Below are 21719 nucleotides of genomic sequence, written 5' to 3'. Positions count from 1 at the left end.
ATTTTTATTTTTATTTTTATTTTTATTTTTATTTTTATTTTTATTTTTATTTTTATTTTTATTTTTATTTTTATTTTTATTTTTATTTTTATTTTTATTTTTATTTTTATTTTTATTTTTATTTTTATTTTTATTTTTATTTTTATTTTTATTTTTATTTTTATTTTTATTTTTATTTTTATTTTTATTTTTATTTTTATTTTTATTTTTATTTTTATTTTTATTTTTATTTTTATTTTTATTTTTATTTTTATTTTTATTTTTATTTTTATTTTTATTTCTATTTTTATTTTTATTTTTATTTTTATTTTTATTTTTATTTTTATTTTTATTTTTATTTTTATTTTTATTTTTATTTTTATTTTTATTTTTATTTTTATTTTTATTTTTATTTTTATTTTTATTTTTATTTTTATTTTTATTTTTATTTTTATTTTTATTTTTATTTTTATTTTTATTTTTATTTTTATTTTTATTTTTATTTTTATTTTTATTTTTATTTTTATTTTTATTTTTATTTTTATTTTTATTTTTATTTTTATTTTTATTTTTATTTTTATTTTTATTTTTATTTTTATTTTTATTTTTATTTTTATTTTTATTTTTATTTTTATTTTTATTTTTATTTTTATTTTTATTTTTATTTTTATTTTTATTTTTATTTTTATTTTTATTTTTATTTTTATTTTTATTTTTATTTTTATTTTTATTTTTATTTTTATTTTTATTTTTATTTTTATTTTTATTTTTATTTTTATTTTTATTTTTATTTTTATTTTTATTTTGATTTTTATTTTTATTTATTTATATAAACCAAGTTCAAAAATACTTTAATGTTTTCAGTCAAAAACTCTTCGAACAATAGGCAGTGCTTACATTATATGTTTCTAATTATACATTTCTTAGCGAACCTGGTATTCCATTTGTAAGAGATGTCCTTAAATTATACTTATAACAAAGCTAAAGAAAAAATTGCACAAATGATTTTCCAATATAAGACAATCCCTTTTCATTCATCATTCTTCAACAATTTTCATATCCGGTGTTCGTTCGTCCCTCATAGCCTTTTCTCACTTTGTTTTAAATATTTTTCTTAAACAATTAATAAAATGGTCATTTAAACTGGGTAGCTACTTATTGATTATTGTCCGGCAACTTTCCATTTTCACTAATGTATTGCATATTAATATTATATCTTATAAAACAAAGTGTATTTAATATTCTTTTGTCCGTGTAAAAACGCTAATTATTATTTTTTGTTAATTAGCAATTATCGCAATTTTATAATACATAAATTTGCAGACATTAATACTCTTATCGGTAACAAGTTTTTCTATAAAAACGCATATACCACTCTTAAAAGTATTGTGACAACAACCAGCATCAAGAAGTCTTACATATTTTGTACAACAAAATATACACTTTGTAAGTGTAATTTTTCTACATCTATATATCTCACCCTTTGCAACAAATATTCCTTTTATTAATTTCTATTTTATTTTGCCATACTCAATGTGTGTGCCATACTTTGAAATGATTTTGGCGAGTACAAGTTTGGTCATGTATTACGTTTTAAAAAAATTATGTTTAAGGCCAACTTGTGCACAAGAGACCCGAAGGTCTTGAAGAAGTTGGCATGCATGATCTAATCGGTCTGCAATAAGAACTATTTTGTCTGCAAACCTCAAGCTGTTCAGAAACTCCTCATTTTTGTTAATTCCAATATTTTCGCAATTAATATTTCTCATAGTAGGTACTCTGCAACAAAGCGGGGGATTTCTGACTGCAGCTGTTGCAGTATTTTGTATATTCCGCAGAAAAATTATCTACCTATGATCAATACTGCACTTTGATCTTGCTCAACATGGAGCTATGCTAAACTGTGACTCAAATCCTTACTTAAAGTCTACAAATATTAATATTAATAGCTTTTTCTATTCTCTACCTTTCTTTAACAAGAACTATATTACTTGTAATTGTTCATTTGTTCCACTCCATTTGTTCATAGCCACTTCTAAATCGACTTTCTCTAATGGTTGTTGAAAATGTTAATTGGGCCTATTCTGTTAGTAACTGTTCTTATAAAGAGCCTCTATTTAATTAATTTATGTTACATCTACCTTTTTGTTCAATATTATCATAATTGTTCAATTACATTTTTCTGCTGTAATTCCTCTAAAGAGACAGGCGTTATAAAGGGTTGTAAAGGCTTTTATGACGAATTTTCCACCTAGTTTCATCCTTTCACTTACATTGCCATCTTCTTAAGGTGTTTTGTTGTTCCTCGTATCCTTTAAAGCTGATTCAATTTCATCTTCGGTTATATTTGGAAGTTTCTCTGATCCTTCATTCTGTATTACTGGTATTTCTACCTGTGGAACACGATCACCTCGACTATATAATGTTCTAGAGTACTCCTCGAAGATTTAAAGATCTCACGTTGTTCCTATATAACATGTCTTTGTTTATTTTTTACCTTAGAAATATTCTTCGTTCCTGCCTTCAAGTCACGTTTTAAAAATTTTACGCTTTTGTTTGGTCCTATGGTTTAAGTTATTTCTTAAGTGTTAAAGTTTCTTGTCTTTTCTAACGGCATTTGAAATGTTTAAATCTTAAGTCCTGCTACGTTCAATGTGAGCTTTTTTTTTGTTTTACTTTTTTTGCATTATTTTCTTGTTAAGTTTTCATTTTTCTTTGTTTGTTTGCTGTAGCACTTTTTTTGTCCCTTCTTATGTACTTCCACTATTGTTTAGTTAAGGTGTTCAATATTCGTTTCATCTTTAACGTCTTTTTGTAGTTTACTCTCTATTTCTTACTGGTATATCCCTACGTCGTGCATTTAAAGCATTTAAGTTTGTGACAGACACATAGCAGTCTCGTATAAAACCGAAACGATGGAACTACATTTAAGCCATTATAAGAATTATAAGGGCCTGCATAGCGCAAGCGGTAGGATGCTTGGCTCGCACGCCGGTGGTCCGGAGTTCGAATCCTACCGCCGGCAACAACAACTAGACATTTTTAAAAATGTCTATAGGCCCCAGGTCGACTCAGCCTGAATAAAATGAGTACCTTGGGTAAAACCAGGGGTAATAATAGGCGGTTGAAGCGTAGCACTGGCCATGTTACCTTCCTTGTATACCGTAGGCCCTAGATATAGCAGACTACCCTGCTATACTCCCAAAGCCGCGAAGCGGTATAAAACGGGAGACTATTACTATTATTATTATAAGAATTATATCTTTTGTAGGTCTATCTTCAGCTCCATCTCAATGATAGAATAATTGAATAGTAAATACCAATATATAAAATTTGTATTAAGGTCCAATACAATAATTTCCTTTTTTTCAGAGTACACAATGAAGATCTATTTCTTATTCGCCGTCTTCCTTGTTCTCGCTATTACTGCCAAAACTACCTTTGGAGATTGCTTATCTGCTAAATATAAGGGATCTTGCAAAGCCTGGGACAACGAAACGTGTCGCATTATATGCAAAGAAGAAGGAAGACCTAGTGGACATTGCAGTCCTAGTCTTAAATGTTGGTGCCAAGGATGTTAACATAATGTTCTTAATTGAATCTGTACGACCATATCTACGGATGTTTTGAATTTCACAATAAATACAACAACTCTTCATGTATTGTTTTTATTCATAATAATAGATATATCAAGATTAATAACAAAAAATATTTAAGGTTAGAGGATAAGTAAAAAGGTGAAAATGTGAATAAAAAAAGTTAAATTAAAAATTTATTTATATATATTTGCTACTCAAGCAAAATCAAAATGATTTACGTAAAAGTAAAAAAAAATTGAATAAACATATATTACCTAATATATTTTATTTACGAACTTGGGTTTATGAGCAAAAAAAACTGAGATACTGAATACGACCAGATCCTTTTTGATCCATAGTGATTTATGGATCAAAATTCTCGAAAACTAAATAAAAATAAAAAAAATAAAATATTCTTGATAAAGAGAATTTTCTGAGAACAACCTATCAAAAGTAGCAAAACCTAGAACACAAAATCTAAAATTTTATTGAATATAAACTAAAACCAAACAGAATAATGTATGTTCCATCTTCTATAAATAAAAAACAAAAGATACCATTTTCTTAAAAGAATAAAAAAGAAAATCAAAACTTACGCAAACTGACTAAACAAAAGTAAACCAAAAAATATGAATTTCAGTTGGAAAAAATGCCGGGATCACTAGTTTCATTTTCTGACGATTCACCATTGTTAAACGCCAATACTATTCTCACTGCCAGAATTCCTTCGGATGATAGTACACTTACTTTACTATTATAGTAGTACTTTATCGTGTCCGGACATGTCATTCACATAATGCCGGTCCAGGATCGGGCTACGTCGGTTCCATCTTAACTGGCGAGCTACGAATCTTGCAGGGTACACTGATTGATTCAGTTTCTGCTTATAAGAAGATACTCATATTTTGTTTTCTCCACAGTCACAGTTTACATCATCCTGGTCTATTTTCTTATGTTTAATTTTACTGCAGCCCTTCCGTTTTTACCCTATTAATGGTTTTCACGTTTTAAGGTCTAGAGATTGGCCAGTCCATTGAAGCTAGAGAAGAGACAAATATTTGGGGATTCATCCTGCACTGTTCCAAGAAAACTTTTCTTGGATTTCAGTCGCTATCGTGGTGTTCGAGCTCTGTATAGGTCATATCGTTCATCCGCGATTTCTTTAATTTTCTTTATATGGTCTGTAACATTTCTGCGTTGTGTGAGGTCTGTCTAACCCGCTGCTCTATATAGATTTGAGAGTGGAGTCAGTTTTATGCATCCGTCGCTAAAGGAGTTCGCTAAAAAGTAGACTTCGTTTAAAATCGAAAACTACTGATTTACCTGAGGGCAATAAAATGGCAATTCGAAATACAACATATAATACGTACTAGGATAGTAAGTATAGTCGGTTCGCTATATTTACGCGGGTTTCGGATTAACAAAATTATGCTAATGACTCATTAATAACCAGTTGCAGTAAACGACTTCCCAGAAAATTAGGTAAAAACTGCATTAATGGTCATATTTTAAAATACATTAAAATAACATTAGGGTAGGTATAAATTTGTTACAATATTGCAGTTGAATTGATTCTTTGCCAGTGTTGACATTGTATGTTTGGTGGAAATATTTAAAAATGCCTAGACGTGTGTTAGATGTAGATAGTCTAATTTGTAGTGTACATAAGTATTTTACGGATGAAAAAGAAAATGGCGGTCCCTTAAAATCGGTAATGTCTGTTCAACAACGCGTATTTGATGCTCTAGGAATTAGTGAAACCAAACCAAGAGGAGTATTACAAAATCGCAATAATGAACGGCCGAAAGAAGATCACCGAAAAACTTGCCTATCATTGAAAACGAAAGATATTTCAGATGGAAAAAAATTTGAAATTCGTGATACCATTTATCGAATGCGAGCCAACAAGGAACATGTGACCTTAAATACAATTCTCTCGGAATTAAAAGATAGAAAATTTGACGAAATTGGCAGAACAAGTCTATGGCAAGTGATACATAATTTGGGTTCCAAATTTCAAAAGGAGGATAACAGAAAAGCCCTTTGTGAAAGAAGTTCTGTTGTGCATAAAAGAATGAACTTTCTAAGAAAATATTCTAAATTAAAAGAAGAAAGGGCAAATTTTATATATTTAGACGAAACATGGATATTTTCTAGGGGTGCAACCAAGAGAATATGGCAAGATGATAACGTAAAGTCTATCAAACATACTGATGGAGAAGGGCAGCGACACATAATTTTACATGCAGGAGGGAAATCGGGTTTTATAGAAGGTGCTGATTTAATATTTCCATCTAAATCAAAATCAAGTGACTATCACGATAATATGAACACAGAAATATTTGTAAAATGGTTACATGAAAAACTTCTCCCAGGTTTAAGTGAGCCCAGCGTAATTATTTTAGACAATGCATCTTACCATTCTGAAGTATTAAACAAAAGTCCAACGAATTCTTGGACTGTTAATAAAATTAAAGAATGGTTGACAAAGGAACATATACCATTTACACAACATATTTTAAAATCAGAATTATTACGCTTGGCAAATATCCACGCAAAACCAAAAACCTTTGTTGTGGATCAGATTATTGAAAGTTACGGTCATCAAGTTTTACGTCTGCCACCGTATCATTGCCAGTTTAATCCCATCGAATATATATGGGGAATAGCAAAACAATATTATGACAACCATATTGTGCCTAACGGTTATAGCGACGACGCAGTTCGGGAAACTTGGCGAAAGGCACTTTCAATTGTAACTCCAGAAGTGTGGTGCAACTGTATATTCAAGTGCGAGAAACTAATAGAAGATTGGTGGACTCGTGAAAATAAAATAAACGAAATAAGTCCAATCATAATAACAATTAATGGTGATGACAGCGATGATGATGACGATTATGATATTTTGATGATAATGACTGATTTTCATTTTTGTTGGCAAGTTAAATTTTTTTATTTTTTATTAGAAATTCTCTCCATGGAACAAATAAACATAGACCATATTTTCTGTGTGAAGTGTAATATAAAATTATTATTAGGTTTATATTAGCCACATTAGACTCCATTAATGAAGTAATTCTCCTTATTATACTGTCAATTATATTAAAGATTTTCCATTATTATTTAATTAAAAAAAGTTATGGATTATTTTTCATTTCATTTGACCAGTTGATATTTCCCCAAAGAGCAGGTAATTAAAACTGGGTATTTACAATAAAATTTTTAATCCGAAACCCGCGTAAATATAGCGAACCGACTATAAACTAACTTTCTGTTGAGAATTACGAGTAGGATTAAAATATTATAGTGATTATTGAAATAAATAACTTTTTAGAGAAACAAGAAATTGTTTCTACAAATAAAATATCCTTGAGTAGAATATTAAAAGATTTGGGCTTTAAATTTAAGAAAAGATGATCATTGAAGAGATTTAGTTAAAAGAACCCATATCGCAGCACAACGAGCGTGTTTCTTAAGTAAATATATGGAAAACAGAAATAGTACATATCCACAAGAAGTTGTATTTTTACACAAAACGTGGATATTTTCTAGAGAAAATAAAATGATGTCGTGGCAGGGCAACAACAGCAGAAGTGTACGCAAACCAGGTGGTTACGATGAAAAAAGATTTATTGTGGTTCATGCCGGTTCAGTAAAAGGTTTTATTTTAGAAGCCAGTTTGTTATTGTGAGCTAAATCCTTGACTGCAGATTATCACGGTGATATGAATAGTACAATATTTACTAAATGGAATAAATACACAATTACTTCCTAATTTAGAATACCCATCTTTGATTGTCATGAACAACGCACCCTACCATCGTTAAATCATAAACACACAACCTTCTGCTAAATGGTTAAAATCAAAAATTATAAATTTGTTGAAGAAATACAATGTTTATTTGCATGAACATCAGTTAAAACCAGAATTGTTAACAATTGACCAAGATGAATCGACAAAAAAATATATTTATATATACACAAAGTACTTAGATTGCCACCGTATCACCCAAATTTTAATGCTATCGAATTAGCATGGGCAGATTGCAAGACTACTGTAATACATATATATTGGCAGAGATGGATATAGAGATGAACATGTTTTAAGTATTTGGAAGGAAGTAATTCAAAAATGTAACGATGTCGCCTGGGCAAAGTGTGTTGAACATACTAACAAATTAATTGAATAGTGGTTTATTAGAGAAAAAGATATGTGTAATATTAATATCGAACCTGTAATAATTAACATTGGAAATAACAATTCAGATTCTGAAGGTGATGAAAATAAAATAGAGGAGACAAAAATATACTTTAAAAATTTTGTAACAATATTATTTAAGCTAAATAATGGTTCATTCTTTAAATTATTTTACTGTTACCTACTACATCAACACAATAATATATTTTTTCTTCAAACGTCAAATAATGATGACATTACTTATCTAACTTGATCCTGTCAAAGTTTGATGTCTCCGCCGGCAGCAGTTTTTTTTCCCATTTCTTTACGGCGGAGGGAAAAATGTTGTCATGGCAACAATATGAAACATGTCACAAAGCAACAATACAAATGTCATTAACAACAATTAAACATCATTTTTATTTATAGTAATATTAAAAGTACAATTAGTTAATGAGGCATTTTCAAAATTGAAACCGTGCAAAAATGTTCCCGACTCTTGATACGCATTGGTAATTGTTGATGATACTGATGGTCGAGAACAACTTTCAGCAATCATTCCAACGTGTTACTGCATCATTAGCCGCGGACTCAATTTCGTTTAGGTTTTGCATTTTCGCACTAAATTTGCGCTTGCGGTTGCAACAACAATAAGCTGTCTTTAATAATTGCAAACAACTGTCAAACAACTGTAACCAGGGAGACGCAAATCCCACCGACGACTTAATTATTTTAATTTCTAACATCTAGACGACTTTGATAGTTGTCACAGTTAATTTCGAGTAAAAATAGCGTATGAATTGTACTATTTATGGTTGAAAAATGCTACGTTTGAAGAAAAAATAGTATACTTTATTCGGCAAAGAAGCGACTTTTCTTGACTTGCCCTCTATTACGCGCCTCACTTCGTTCGGCGCGTAATATCGGGCGCGTCAAGAAAAGTCATGCTTCTCCGCCTCATAAAGTAATATACTATTTTTTATAAATTGTTTATTTAATTATTAATCACTAATGGTATTAAAATAATTTATTAAGCTATTTCAAATATAGCTGTAATTCTACACCAAAATTTTAAAGCAAAACTAACAATTTACTTTCTATTTATTTAAGGGTACAGCATTAAGGGGTTTTAAACTTAACCAAAAAAAATTCAAACCCACATACTCTATGACAGTAAAATCAAGTGTACAAGACTATTAAACCAAAGGAAAATTATTAAAATATAAATACTGAAAAATCAAGGACTGTTAATTGAAACTAGGTATTTTAGAGGCAATTAATTTCAACCCACCTATCCTATGGCTACAAAATCAAGAAGTACATCTTCTTCATTCCTAATAAACTTTATCTTATCGTTGGATATCCGATATTAATTTGTAAAAACATTCAGTTATTCCTTATTGCTATACGGAGTGAAAACATGGACTCTCGGAATTAAAGTATGAGGCGTATAGAAGCCTTTGAAATGTATGTTTTTCAGGATCCTGAAGATTTCGTGGACAGAGCACGTGACCAACAACGAGGTGCTGAGAAGAATGAGGATTGAGAGAGAACTCCCAAATATTGTTACAGACAAACAACAGAAAAACGAGTTATCTAAGACATATTTACAGAGGAGAAAAATATATTGTTACAGACAAACAACAGAAAAACGAGCTATCTAAGACATATTTACAGAGGAGAAAAATATAACTTTCTACGACTCATAATGGAAGAGTAAGTAGAAGCAAAAAGAGGTCCAGGAAGAAGAAAACGCTCCTGACTGAAGAATGTAAGAGATTGTACAGGCTTGGACACACATTCGATACTAAGAACAGCTCAAGATAGAGAGCAATAATTATAGCCACCCTTCCGTAATGAGGAACGAACCTTAAGAACCAGTGTAAACAGCATTATATTTAAATTAATTTATTCAACAAAAAACATAATATAATTTAAGAATAGGTATTTCTATAATTAGGCATATTAGGCTACAGTGAAATCTTTTTTTACACGGTATTGAAATTTTTCTCACGAATTGGCAGCAACAGCCGGCAACGAGTGGTAAATAAAAGTTCACTGATTAAAAATACTATAAGAATAAGATAAGTAAATATTACATAATTTTATAAAATGTATTCTTTTCGCCTATCCGATTTAGCAAATCGCTCTATGATTGCATCAACATCTAGAAAAATTTTAGGATGCATATTGATGAGTGCTAAACCAGTTAACCTTTCCTCCGAAGTTCTATTTCTAAGCCAAGTCTTTAGAGGCTTTAGACGTAGAAAAACTACGCTCTGCTGTTGCTGCACTGACTGGCAGTGTAATTAATATTTGCTTTTTAAATTTAATAGTTTTCTAATACTTCTAAAATAGAATCAGTAAGTTTTCCATTATGTTGCACGACTCTTTTCCACTTTTGAATCCACAGTGAAAACTCTTGTTCTAGTGGAATATGCAGTAGTGGTCCAATAATATCCTGGAAGGTGTCAACGTTTTTTTTAATGCAACTTTATCTTCTGGTGTGTTATCAATTTTAGGTAAAACAACTCGAAGATTATATAGATTCATAACTTCCGGTGAAAGTCGTTCTTCTAAATCAATTAATATATTGTCTAAAAGGGGTAAATAAATAGATCTTCGGAAATATTCTTCGCAAGAGTTGGTTTGATGACAAGTTTGACGAGAAACTATACGAGACATCTTCAATTCAATGTCTAGTTGTTCAGCTATTTCTTTTACTTCATATTAATGGCATCTCTATCGTGGTATTGAAGACTCTCAAAAAATCCAAATTATATATTCATTTTATACATATATACTCACAAAAGCTATGATTTATTTAACATAGATTTGAATTATTATTGACTGTTTTTATACATATTCAATTCAATTTTAAAATGGGTATGATACGTAGAACATACAAAGGATATACATAATTACCTTAACTGTATCCTCCAGAGGGTCATGTGCAGGCTTATTAGTATTTGAAGAAGAAGTACTAGGTCTCATATCATCAATATTAGTATTGTTCATTGTTTTACCTGATCTTGGAGTAAAATAATCCTCAATTCTACGTCTCTCCATTTTTAAATAATGAATTAAGTAATTTCACAGATTTCTCAATATGTATTGTTAAATTGCTATCACTATTATAGATCACTATTTTATTCAAATTACAAACAACCAATTCGTAGAAAAAACTGAAGATAAGAAATACCTAAGAAATACCTTTGTAATACAAAATAAAAATGTGCTGATTTTCTTGCGAAATGTCATGTCATGTACATTGAATGACCAATAATGTGTGGACGATAATTATATGCAATCGATAATCGAACGATTCTCTGGCACTCAAATGACTAATTGACAAAATTTGAAAATCGCGTAACTCTGAATTTGCGGAAGTCAGGGTAGCGTTAGTCGAGGTATTAGGGTATTCAGAATTTTATTGTTGATTTTTTTAAAGAGCAATGTAAAAAGGCTTCCGCATAATTTTACACTTACCCCTAGAATAAATGAGTCTGAATCATTTCAACTCTTGACTTCCTGCTTATAGGGTTGATGGGTTTAAAATAATTTTAGGATTATTTGATTGATATTTATTTTTATTTGGGAGGGGTCACGACCCCCGTCGTGAAAGCAAGGTAGCTCCAAATATCGTTGCCAGTTATGTGCCGTTATTAAGAGATACCGTGTTGCAGGGAACGATCGGCCGATTTTTGTTAAGAGTAAGTCACTGAAAATCTCATTTTCGTAAAAAAGTGGAGCTGCCTGGCTATTGCAGCCACCCCTTTAATTGGAATAAAGCAATACAAAATACAAAAACAGTTCAATGTTTCCAGTTAAAAACCCTTCGAACAATAGTTCTTACATTATTATGTTTATAATTATACACTTTCTTAGCGAAAGTGGTATTATATTCATTCGAAAATCCTTAGCTTATATGCAAACAGAACCGAAGAAAAAAATTGCACATATTATTCTCCAATAATAAGACAAATGTACGTATGCCTTTTCAGATTCTTTAGCATACTTGGACAATTTTTTATCTTCCTCATTTGTCTTTACCCCCAACAGAATAGTTTATTTGTCACTTGCTATTGTTTCTATATGTCTTTTTGGTTTTTGCTAATTCTTGGTTTTCCATACAACTTTTACATCCTTTATTATTTATATACATTAAATTTTATAAAAAAGTGATTTTAATATTCTTTTGGCCGTGTAAAAACGTTAATTATTATTTTTTGGTAATTAGCAGTTATCGCAATTTTATAATACATAAATTTGCAGACATTAATACTCTTATCGGTAACAAGTTTTTGTATATAAACGCATATACCACTCTTAAACAACAACCATCATCTAGAAGTCTTACACATTTTGTACAACAAAATATACACTTTGTAAGTATAATTTTTCTACAATTATATTATATATCAACCTTGATAACAAATATTGCTTTTATTAATTTTTTATTTTGTCATACTCAATTTGCGTGCCATATGTTGAAATGATTTTGGCCAGTACAAGTTTGGTCATGTATTGTGTTCTACCCGGTCTGCAATAAGAACTATTTTTTCGGCAAACTTCAAATTATTCAGAAACTCATAATTTTTGTTAATTCTAATATTTTCGTAATTACTACTTCTCATTGCACTCTGCAACAAAGTGGAGGATAGTTGTCTTCTTGTTTAATACCCTTCCTCAAGGAAAATGTGTTTGCGTCGTCATAGTACATTCTGACTTCATCTGTTGCAGTATTATGTATATTCCGCAGAAAAGTTACCTACCTATGATCAATACTACACTCTGTTCTCGCTTTTAACTGTTAGCTAAAATGGACCCAAATCCTTTCTTTAAGTCTACAAATAATAATATTAATTAATTTTTGTATTCTATAACTTTTTTTATCAAGGACTTTATTACTAGTAGTTTAGTAGTTTATTAGGGCCTAGTCTGTTAGTAATTATTCTTAAAAAGAGCTTCTATTTAACTCATTTATGTTACGTCTTTCTTTTTATGCAATATTATCATTTGCGCAATTCTATTTTTCTGCTGCAACTCCTCTAAAGAGACAGGCATTATAAAGAGTTGTAAAGTCTTTTATGACGAATTTTTCTCTACTACTACTAAGAATTTCCACAGTTTTCACTGTCTTCCTTCACTCAACCGTTTTCTCCAATTTTCCCTGTCATTCTCTCGCAGGGTTCTTTTCTCCATAGCCTCGTCGATTTCATCTCTGAATGACCTTCGGGGTCTTCCTCTCTTTCTTCTTCCAATCGGGCTCCATTCTGTTTATCCAGCGTCCTCTGTCCGCTCTTCTGACGTGGCCGTACCAGGATACTCTCTTCTCCTCTATATAGTCGATTATGTCTGATTGCACTCCCATTCTCCGCTTAATCTCTGCGTTTTCAATTCTGTCTCTTTTTGTAAGTTTACAGCTTCTCCTCAGGAACTCCATTTCTACTGCTCTTATTCTACCTCTATTTCTCTTGTTTATTGTCCAGTTTTCGGACCCATATGTCAGGATACTTCTTGTCAGGGTATTATATATTCTCTTTTTTGTCTTTATCGTAATGTTCTTATCCCACAACACTGAGTTTAGTTGTCTTATACAGTTTCTTGTTTGTCTCAGTCTGTTGTTTATATCTTCTTCTGTTGTTCCCTGGTTCGATATTATGGTTCCTAAATACTTGAATTTATCTGTTCCATTTATTTGTCTTCCCTCGTCTATCTCTAGGTTTCTCATATTCTTGTTTTCTGTTGTTAGGTATTCGGTTTTCTCTAAGTTTATTTCCATTCCGTTGTTTTTATATTCTTCTTCTAGTTTTCTGAGCATAAAGCTGAGATCTTCTTCATCTTGTGCGATGACTACTTGATCGTCGGCAAAACTTAAGGTGTATAGGTATTCGTCTCTTACTGGTATGCCCATTCCTTCGCACTTTCTCCTCCATGGTTTGAGTGTCTTTTCCAAGAATATTTTAAACAGGGTAGGGGACGTAGCACAGCCTTGTAGAAGTCCTTTTGTCGTCTTAAATGGATTGTAGGCTTTATTTCCACATTTAATAGCTACTTTGTTTTCTTTGTATAGTGCTTTAACTGCTTTTATTAGTGTTTGTCGGATTCCGAGATCATTCATTGCTTCCCTTAATTTGACTCTAGGTATTGAGTCATATGCTTTCTTTAGATCAACAAAGACCAGATGGACCGGTCTACCTTTTGCCATTTTCTTCCCTATCAGTTGTTCTAATGTGTACGTATGATCTAGGCATGATTTTCCTACTGTGAACCCTGCTTGGTCTTCTCCAATTTTTCCTATTATTTCAGTTTCTAGTTTTTCCTTAATAATTTTCCCGTAAAGTCTACCTACCGACGATATTATACTAATTCCTCTATAGTTTTCACATTTTTTTTCCCGTTTTCTTTCTTATGTATTGATGTGATGTATGCTTGTGTTCATTCCGCAGGTATTTCTTCTCCATTTAGTCCTCTTTCGAACATTCTATGTAGCATGCGGAATAACTTTTCCGTTCCGTTTTTAATTAGTTCGTTTGGTATTCCTCCGGGTCCTTTGGCTTTTTTGTTCTTCAATGTCTTGATTGCTCTCTTAACTTCTGCCAGGTTTATTTCTATCTGGTCGTATGCCCCATTTCCTGCATGTTCTATATTCTCTTCCTGAAATTGGGGACGGTTTTCTGTAAGTAGTTCTACGTAGTATTCTTGCCACTCGTTTTCACTAATTTTGCCGATCTGGGTTTTCTCTGACTTATTTCGTTGAAGTGCTTTTAATATTCGCCATGATTCTGAATTTCTCGTTCCTCCGATATGTCGTTCTATCTCTGTGCATGCTTGTTCCCGAATTTTCCTCCTAGGTTTAACATTTCACTTACATTGCCATCTTCTTCAGGTGTTTTGTTGTTTTTCGTACCTTTTAAAGCTGATTCAACTTCCTCTTTGGTTATATTCGGAAGTTTCTCTGATTCTTGACCCTGCATTACTAGGATTTCTACATCTGGAATTGAACCATATCGATTATTTAATGCTGTATAGTACTCTTTGACTATTTTCGTGATCTCTTGTTATTCCTATATAACATGTCGTTGTCTTTTGTTTTGTTCTACTGTATTATTTACTTCTTTGGTTCTAAAGTTCCTTATCTTTTCTAACGGCTTTTGAAATGTTTTAGTATAAATTGCTCGTTATGAGTTGTTGTGTGCTTATCTTTGATTCCCTTTTTTTGCATTAGGTTTCTTGTATTAAGTGAGTTTTTTTATTTTTCCTTGTTCCTTCTTAAGTACGTCCACTAACGTTTTGTTAATCTGTTCTTTTTATTTTTTATTTCTTAAGAAACTCCTTATTTCGTGCTGGTATAAACTACGTCGTGTATTTAAAGCATTTCAATTAGTGACATGCACATAGCACTCTCATATATGACCGAAACGATAGAACTACATTCAAACTCAAACCGTTATCTGTAAGAGTTATATCTTTTGTATATAAAAATTTCTATTAAGGTTCAATACTAAAAATTACTTTTTTCAGATTACACAATGAAGATCTATTTCTTATTCGCCATCTTCCTTGTTCTCGCTATCAGTGCCAAAACTACCTTCGGGGATTGCTTATCTGGTAGATATAAGGGACCTTGTGCAGTATGGGATAACGAAACGTGTCGCCGTGTATGCAAAGAAGAAGGAAAGCCTAGTGGACATTGCAGTCCTAGTCTTAAATGTTGGTGTGAAGGATGTTAAGATAACGTTTTTAATTGAATCTGTTCGTATCTTTAGATGCTTTTAATTGCACAATAAATATAAGAGCTCTTTATTTATTTTTTGTATTCTTCAATAATAATAGATATATAACAAGATCAATAATAAAAAATAAATAATATATAAACATAGAAATATTTAAGGTTAATACATAAGCTGAAAATATGAATAAAAAAAAGTTAAATTAATATTTATACATATGTTACGAGCAATGCCCGAAATTGGACTATCCTAACATTGTATTCTACACGTATGTAGAATTCTGCCTAGAACATAATCTTGCAGTAATAAATACTTTCTTCAAACTAACTAAACGACGGTTTTACACTTGAAAATCGAGAGTTGACAAGGTCGATAAAATCGTTAGAAACCAAATTGACTATATTTTAATAAACCACAGATACGGAAAAGCAATACAATCGGTGAAAACGTACCCAGGTGCAGACGTGGCGTCGGACCACAATCCTCTTGTAGCAAAATTCCAAATTCACTTAAAAAAGATACAAAAAAGCTACAAAAGTGATAAACTAAACGTACAAAAATTAGAATCAGAAGATGTTAAAGAAAAACTGAAACAAGAAATTAATGCAAACCTAGAATCCATACCGGAATCAATTGATGGTGATATAGAACAACAGTGGCAATTCCTTAAAAATGCAATTATCGAACCAAGGCGCAGAGAACGCACAACAACCAGATTCAAGAAAGGAGATTGGATGACAGAAGAAATCTTGGAAATGATGGAGGACAGAAGAAGGCAAAAGAATATCAACATAAATCAGTATCAACAGCTGCATAATCAAATAAGAAGGAAAATAAGAGAAGCTAAAGAGACTTATTTCGCTGAAAAATGCCGAGAAATAGAAGACTTACAAAACAAATATGATAACTTCAATCTCTATAAGAAAGTTAAAGAATTAGCTGGGGTAGCAAAATAAAAAAACCTCAAGCATACCAATGGACAAACAAGGAAGTTTAGAGGAGTAGTTATTTGGTCTGGACCAGGTGCTTTTTTCGGCGAGCTATTTTTAATTAGCTCGTTTATCTCCTCAGGTGATGTAGGAGGGATGATTTCGTTGAATTTTTTAGGTCTTTCTCTTTGTCTTTCGACTTCTTCTATGAAGTGGATGTCTTCGTCTAGGTGGTAATTTAATATACACTCTCTCTCGAGAGTACTCCTCATTATCTCTGCTTTTTCTACAGTAGTGTAAACTACTCCGTTTTCTCCGTGAATTGGAAAGATTGGCTTTCTGTCGTTTTTCAGAATCCTCCAAACATTTTGCATATTTGGTGCTTGTTCTTCTATGTCTCTTATGTGGTTTTTCCAGCTTTCACTACGGTGTTGTTATAGTGCTGTTTTGACCTCTCTGTTTAATCTATTTGCTCTATTTTTATCTGCCTGGTTTCTTGTCCTTCTTGCTATCTGCTTTGCTGTTCTTTTCCCTTATTAAGTCTTTTATTACTTGTGGTATATCTTTAAATCTACCCGCGTGGACTTCTACTTCCGATTCTGTAGTGCTGTTTCTGAGTGCTTGTTGGATGATGTTTTTCCAACTCTAGGACTTTCTCGTGGGTTATCTATTACTGGAACTATATTAATTCCAGTGCTCACTAGTCTTTTGAAGTTTGTCCACTTTGTTTTCTTTTTTATTCTTTTGATTATACTTTCTTCTGTCTTTCTTGTGCCTTCGTTTATTGTTTGTAATTCTGTTTATAGTCCTAGGTTTCTTGCAACTACAATGTCTATGTGTGTAGGAAGTCCGTTTCCTGGGTAGTGTGTTGGGTCTGTGGGTCCCATTGCCATAACGTCGTCTCTTTGGGGATCTTGCGTTTAGGTCTCCTATTATAATTAAGGGTTCGTCGTTTAGGAACGTGTTTAAGTCATCTTTAATCAGTGGATCTTGACGTGGAGGTAATTCTGACTTCTCCTTACCTCATTTTTCTGATGTGACTTATGCATTTTTTCACTAATATTGCTGTGCCACGTGATCTTCCTGTATTGAAAGATAACACTGTTTGAAACTGTTTTCCAGGCTATAGAAACATTCTACTACTTGATTTAGTTTTGTCTTATATGACTCTAGTTTAGTTATATCTTTAACAAAGAGGTTAATTAAATTAAACAGGTTCAACAATCGTACCCAGAATACATCTTCCTCTAAAACTAATATTCCTATTTGCTTACTCAATATATTATCTTCAGTCTCATAAACTGCTAAAGCCATGGACGTATAAACATAGATGGACACAGCAATAAGATACCTTAAACACACACTGTTTTGAAGCTTCGATCTTCCTGGACAAGAGGGTAAAGGGGAGTAAAACGGGTATCGATAGACTGTGATACTTCCTCAATAAGCATAAGCGTGCTTGAATTTTTACTCGCGCGGATAATTTTTCAGACGTTAATAATTGGAAGTAGTAATAATGAATAAAAACACGTTTTTATAGAAAAAATAAAATACAATTTTATTTGCTTTAAAATTAATACAATAAAATATAGTTGAGTTAATTTTTTAATAGGTATCAAATAATGCTACGATAAAAAAAAGCAATTAAAAAATATACATTTGTCAAATTTAAGTACATACCTACAGTGCATCTAATTTACAAACCGTTGCACGTCATTATCTACGTCAGAGATCGAAGTTAACATAGTTGCCAAAGTATAAAAAAATCCTGAATAAATTTTAAATCAAATAAATAGGTCACATAATTACTGCAAAAGTGGATTATACAACAAAACAAATTAATATTTAATGTAAATAAATAGAAACAAAACAAGAGTTAAAAAATAATCTTGTTAAAAACAATTTGAGCCGCTTGTATGCGTCCTATAAATATGTAAAATGGAATACATAGATTTTTATTTTATGTAAAATGGAAAAACAGAAAGTGTCAACACCGCAACTGTCAAATAAGTGTTACCAATTTATGCCAAAATATCACCTTCGTTCGATTACAGTTACAGTGTGTTCCGAACAAATGTTCTTCATAAAAACGCTTTATAATGCATTTATACAAATTAAATGAAACATATTATTGTGTATTTCTTTAAGTTAATATTAATAGAAATCTTTAAATACTATTTCTACGCGTATATAATAAAATATGTCTAGTGGTTGTAATGTCAGTGTACTCGGCAAAGTGATTCTAAAAAAGAACACACCTACCGCCTAAATATTTCATGTTGGTATCATGTGACGTCACTGGCTATGACGCCGATGACGTGCAACGGTATGTAAATTAGATGAAGTATATATTTATCGATCATTCTAAAGCTTTTGCTCGCATTTGACACAAAATTATTTGCAAATATACGTATTAAAAATTAGGCGTGAAAATGTATAAACTATTGGAAAGCTATTTAGCGAACAGAAATATTAAAGTAAAAATGGTAAATAGACATAATAGAAGACGTTGGTACAGAAATAAATTTATTGATTGCGAAATAAAACAGTCTTAGTAATAACGCATCTTATGCGCATGGTGTTAGCATCTAAAGTAGTCTTCGTTTCATGATGAATTCCAATTTTAAAATATTTCTCAAGAACCAATTTTAAAAGTTGCATAGAGTGACCATCGATTGCATCTTCATCATACATATGGTCACCAAAATGCTCATAAATTCATTTTGAGACATTTTGTATGGTTTTATTAATCAAAATATTCATAAGGTTTTTAACTCGTCTGTTGTAGATATTTATAGTTTTATTAAAAAATCTGAAATATTTTTCAGTTTCCTTACAAGTTTTAATAACCAAAAAGGATGCTTTTAAAAGGTTTTTATACTGTTTTCTCTGTTGAAGTTTAGAGTAAATTTCATCATTAATCAATATTATTTGGAAACCTACATAGAAAAATAAATGAGTTTTATTCATTTCACTAATTTATTTGAATTCATGAGAAATATTAAATTAAAAAGCTACTAAACAGATTATTTTAATCAGATGATGTCTACTTCTACTTCTTTGTCAACCATTTTCCATCCACTCCTGAATGTAGGTCTCTCCCAATTGCTTCCATCTTTCTCTATCTTGCGCCAATCTAATCCACTGTTTGCCTGTCTCTGTTTTTATGTCATCTACTCATCTTTTTTGAGGTCTTCCCATGCTTCTTGTTGTCGTCTTTGGTCTCCATTCTAGAATTCTCCGTGTCCACCTGTTGTCATTATATCGGGCTACGTGACCTGCCCGATGTCTACTTACAATTTAAAAATGTCTATACTAATTTCATGAACTAATATCTTGTTCAATACATTAATGAATATAAATCAACCCAATGGTACGCCTATGAAAGACATATTTTAAAATGTAAACAAACAGGCTTCCTCAGTTCCTCATCTTAAATAATGTAAATAAACAGTACTTACAAATTAAATGAGACATTGGGATGTAAATGTTTCGTTTTTTTGCAAATGCAATACTGTATCACCATTATTATAATATGTTTATTTCACTATTTACAAATATCACTAAAAATGCAGCCAAAATATCGAAAAACAACTTTTCCTCATCTTCTTGGGTAAAAAGTAAACAAACATGGAACAGCATTTGAAGTTTGACGTAGAGCCATAAGACAGAGAAATGTAAACACCGTTGCCATTAATAAATAGTTTTCAGTGCTTCTACATATAAAATAATTGGTTGATATCTGTTATACGCTATTATTAAATGATATGCACACTATGTGCACATTTGATGTTATAATTACAATTAAATATATTAATATAACTAATAAATTATTATTTTGGTTTATACGTCCATGGCTAAAGCCTTCGCTTTGTAAATTGGAAATTGCTGTTTCCTTATGATATTTATTTATCTTTCGTATTTTGTGTATTTCGATAGGTGTCATTGTCGCCCTCTCCTTGAGACACCTATCCCAAAGATAACTTAAATGTTGAATATGGAGTATTATTATAATGACTTAAGAATTTACACGTATGTATTTATTTATGGTAATACAATTTACCTGCACTTACTTATCTTGTTTAACAGCTACTTAGATTAACAATAAATAATTAGCATAATAAATTGGGTGTCGAATTTGTTATCTAAATTAGGCAAAACATTGTTTTTCTTGTTAAATTTGAGGAACTAATGAATATTTATTTCTTGTTTTTATCATTAAATGTTTTAATATAATAAAGAGTGGAAAAGCCAAATAGAATAAATTCGATAATAAATAAATGGAGGTGTGTTCAAAAAAACGCTCGGACACGCCGATTGGTATTGTTAGTTGCGAAAAACTTTACATACAAGGTGTATCATGTAACAGTGGCAAACACTAACTTTCTTGTTTGAAATACAAGACTCTATACATTATTCAAATTTTGGATTCCTCAAGATATTTTTGATATGTCTCATGTACAATGTCCTATGTAATTTGGCCATGTATTATATAAACCCCTCTAATACACTCATGGACAAAAATATCGAATATTTTGGAATTTTCCAATTATTTTTTGTAGTCACTATTATTTCTAAATAATTTTAAACTACTGATAATACTCATATAGTAGGCTGATGTACTCAACTGGTTTGATATATTTTGATGTTTATTTTGACGTTTATTCAGTGGTTAGTGTCATTCATACATTTCATCGTAAAAAACCTTCTTCACATAAAGGAAAAATCATACTAATTCGGTTATTTTTAGTTTAATTTATTAAGTTTAATTAAATATTGTCTTGATTTAACCAAGTTTAAAACAAGTATCCCACCAATTCGACACTGCGATGAAGCCCCAGCAGCACATATTGTATTTTTGTACGAGGAAGGATATGCACAAAAAGGTATTGCAGGACGTCTCAGCAGAACTGAATCTATAGTTTCGAATACTCTAAAAAGGTACCGCGAAACAGGAAATTTTGTACGAAGGCCTGGTCAAGGACGCACAAGGTGCACAACCGCAATTGATGACCGTTTTTTGGTTTTTAATTCTACACGAAATCGTTTATTGACATCGATGCACCTTAGAAATGAGCTATTAAGTGTTGGACAAGTTAATGTGAAATCACAAACAGTTAGACGAAGATCAAAAGAAGCCCAGACGCCCTGCCAAAGTTCCACGTCTCCTCCAAAATCATAAAGCTCGTCGTTTGGAATTTGCAAAAACACATATTTAGTGGAATATCGATAACTGGAAAAACGTTCTTTTTACTGATGAAACCAGAATCCTATTATGGAAGCCACATGGTCAAATCTACCTCTACAGAAGAGCTGGAGA

The 21719-nt window shown here is 31.1% G+C and overlaps 1 protein-coding gene across 1 annotated transcript; it reads left to right on the top strand.

The window, feature by feature from the left end:
• The first annotated feature begins 12007 nt into the window (after window positions 1–12007).
• Window positions 12008–15547, top strand: LOC140440523 (drosomycin-like). Its single transcript, XM_072530903.1, has 2 exons — window positions 12008–12122; window positions 15262–15547. The coding sequence occupies exon 2, from the start codon at window positions 15270–15272 to the stop codon at window positions 15468–15470; it is 201 nt and encodes a 66-aa protein (XP_072387004.1). The 5' UTR covers window positions 12008–12122; window positions 15262–15269; the 3' UTR covers window positions 15471–15547.
• The last annotated feature ends 6172 nt before the right edge of the window (window positions 15548–21719 follow it).

This window comes from Diabrotica undecimpunctata, chromosome 5 (genome assembly GCF_040954645.1).
Source record: "Diabrotica undecimpunctata isolate CICGRU chromosome 5, icDiaUnde3, whole genome shotgun sequence".
NCBI lineage: Eukaryota > Metazoa > Arthropoda > Insecta > Coleoptera > Chrysomelidae > Diabrotica > Diabrotica undecimpunctata.
The sequence above is the reverse complement of the archived record's forward strand: the minus strand, read 5'-3'. Positions and strand labels throughout refer to the sequence as shown.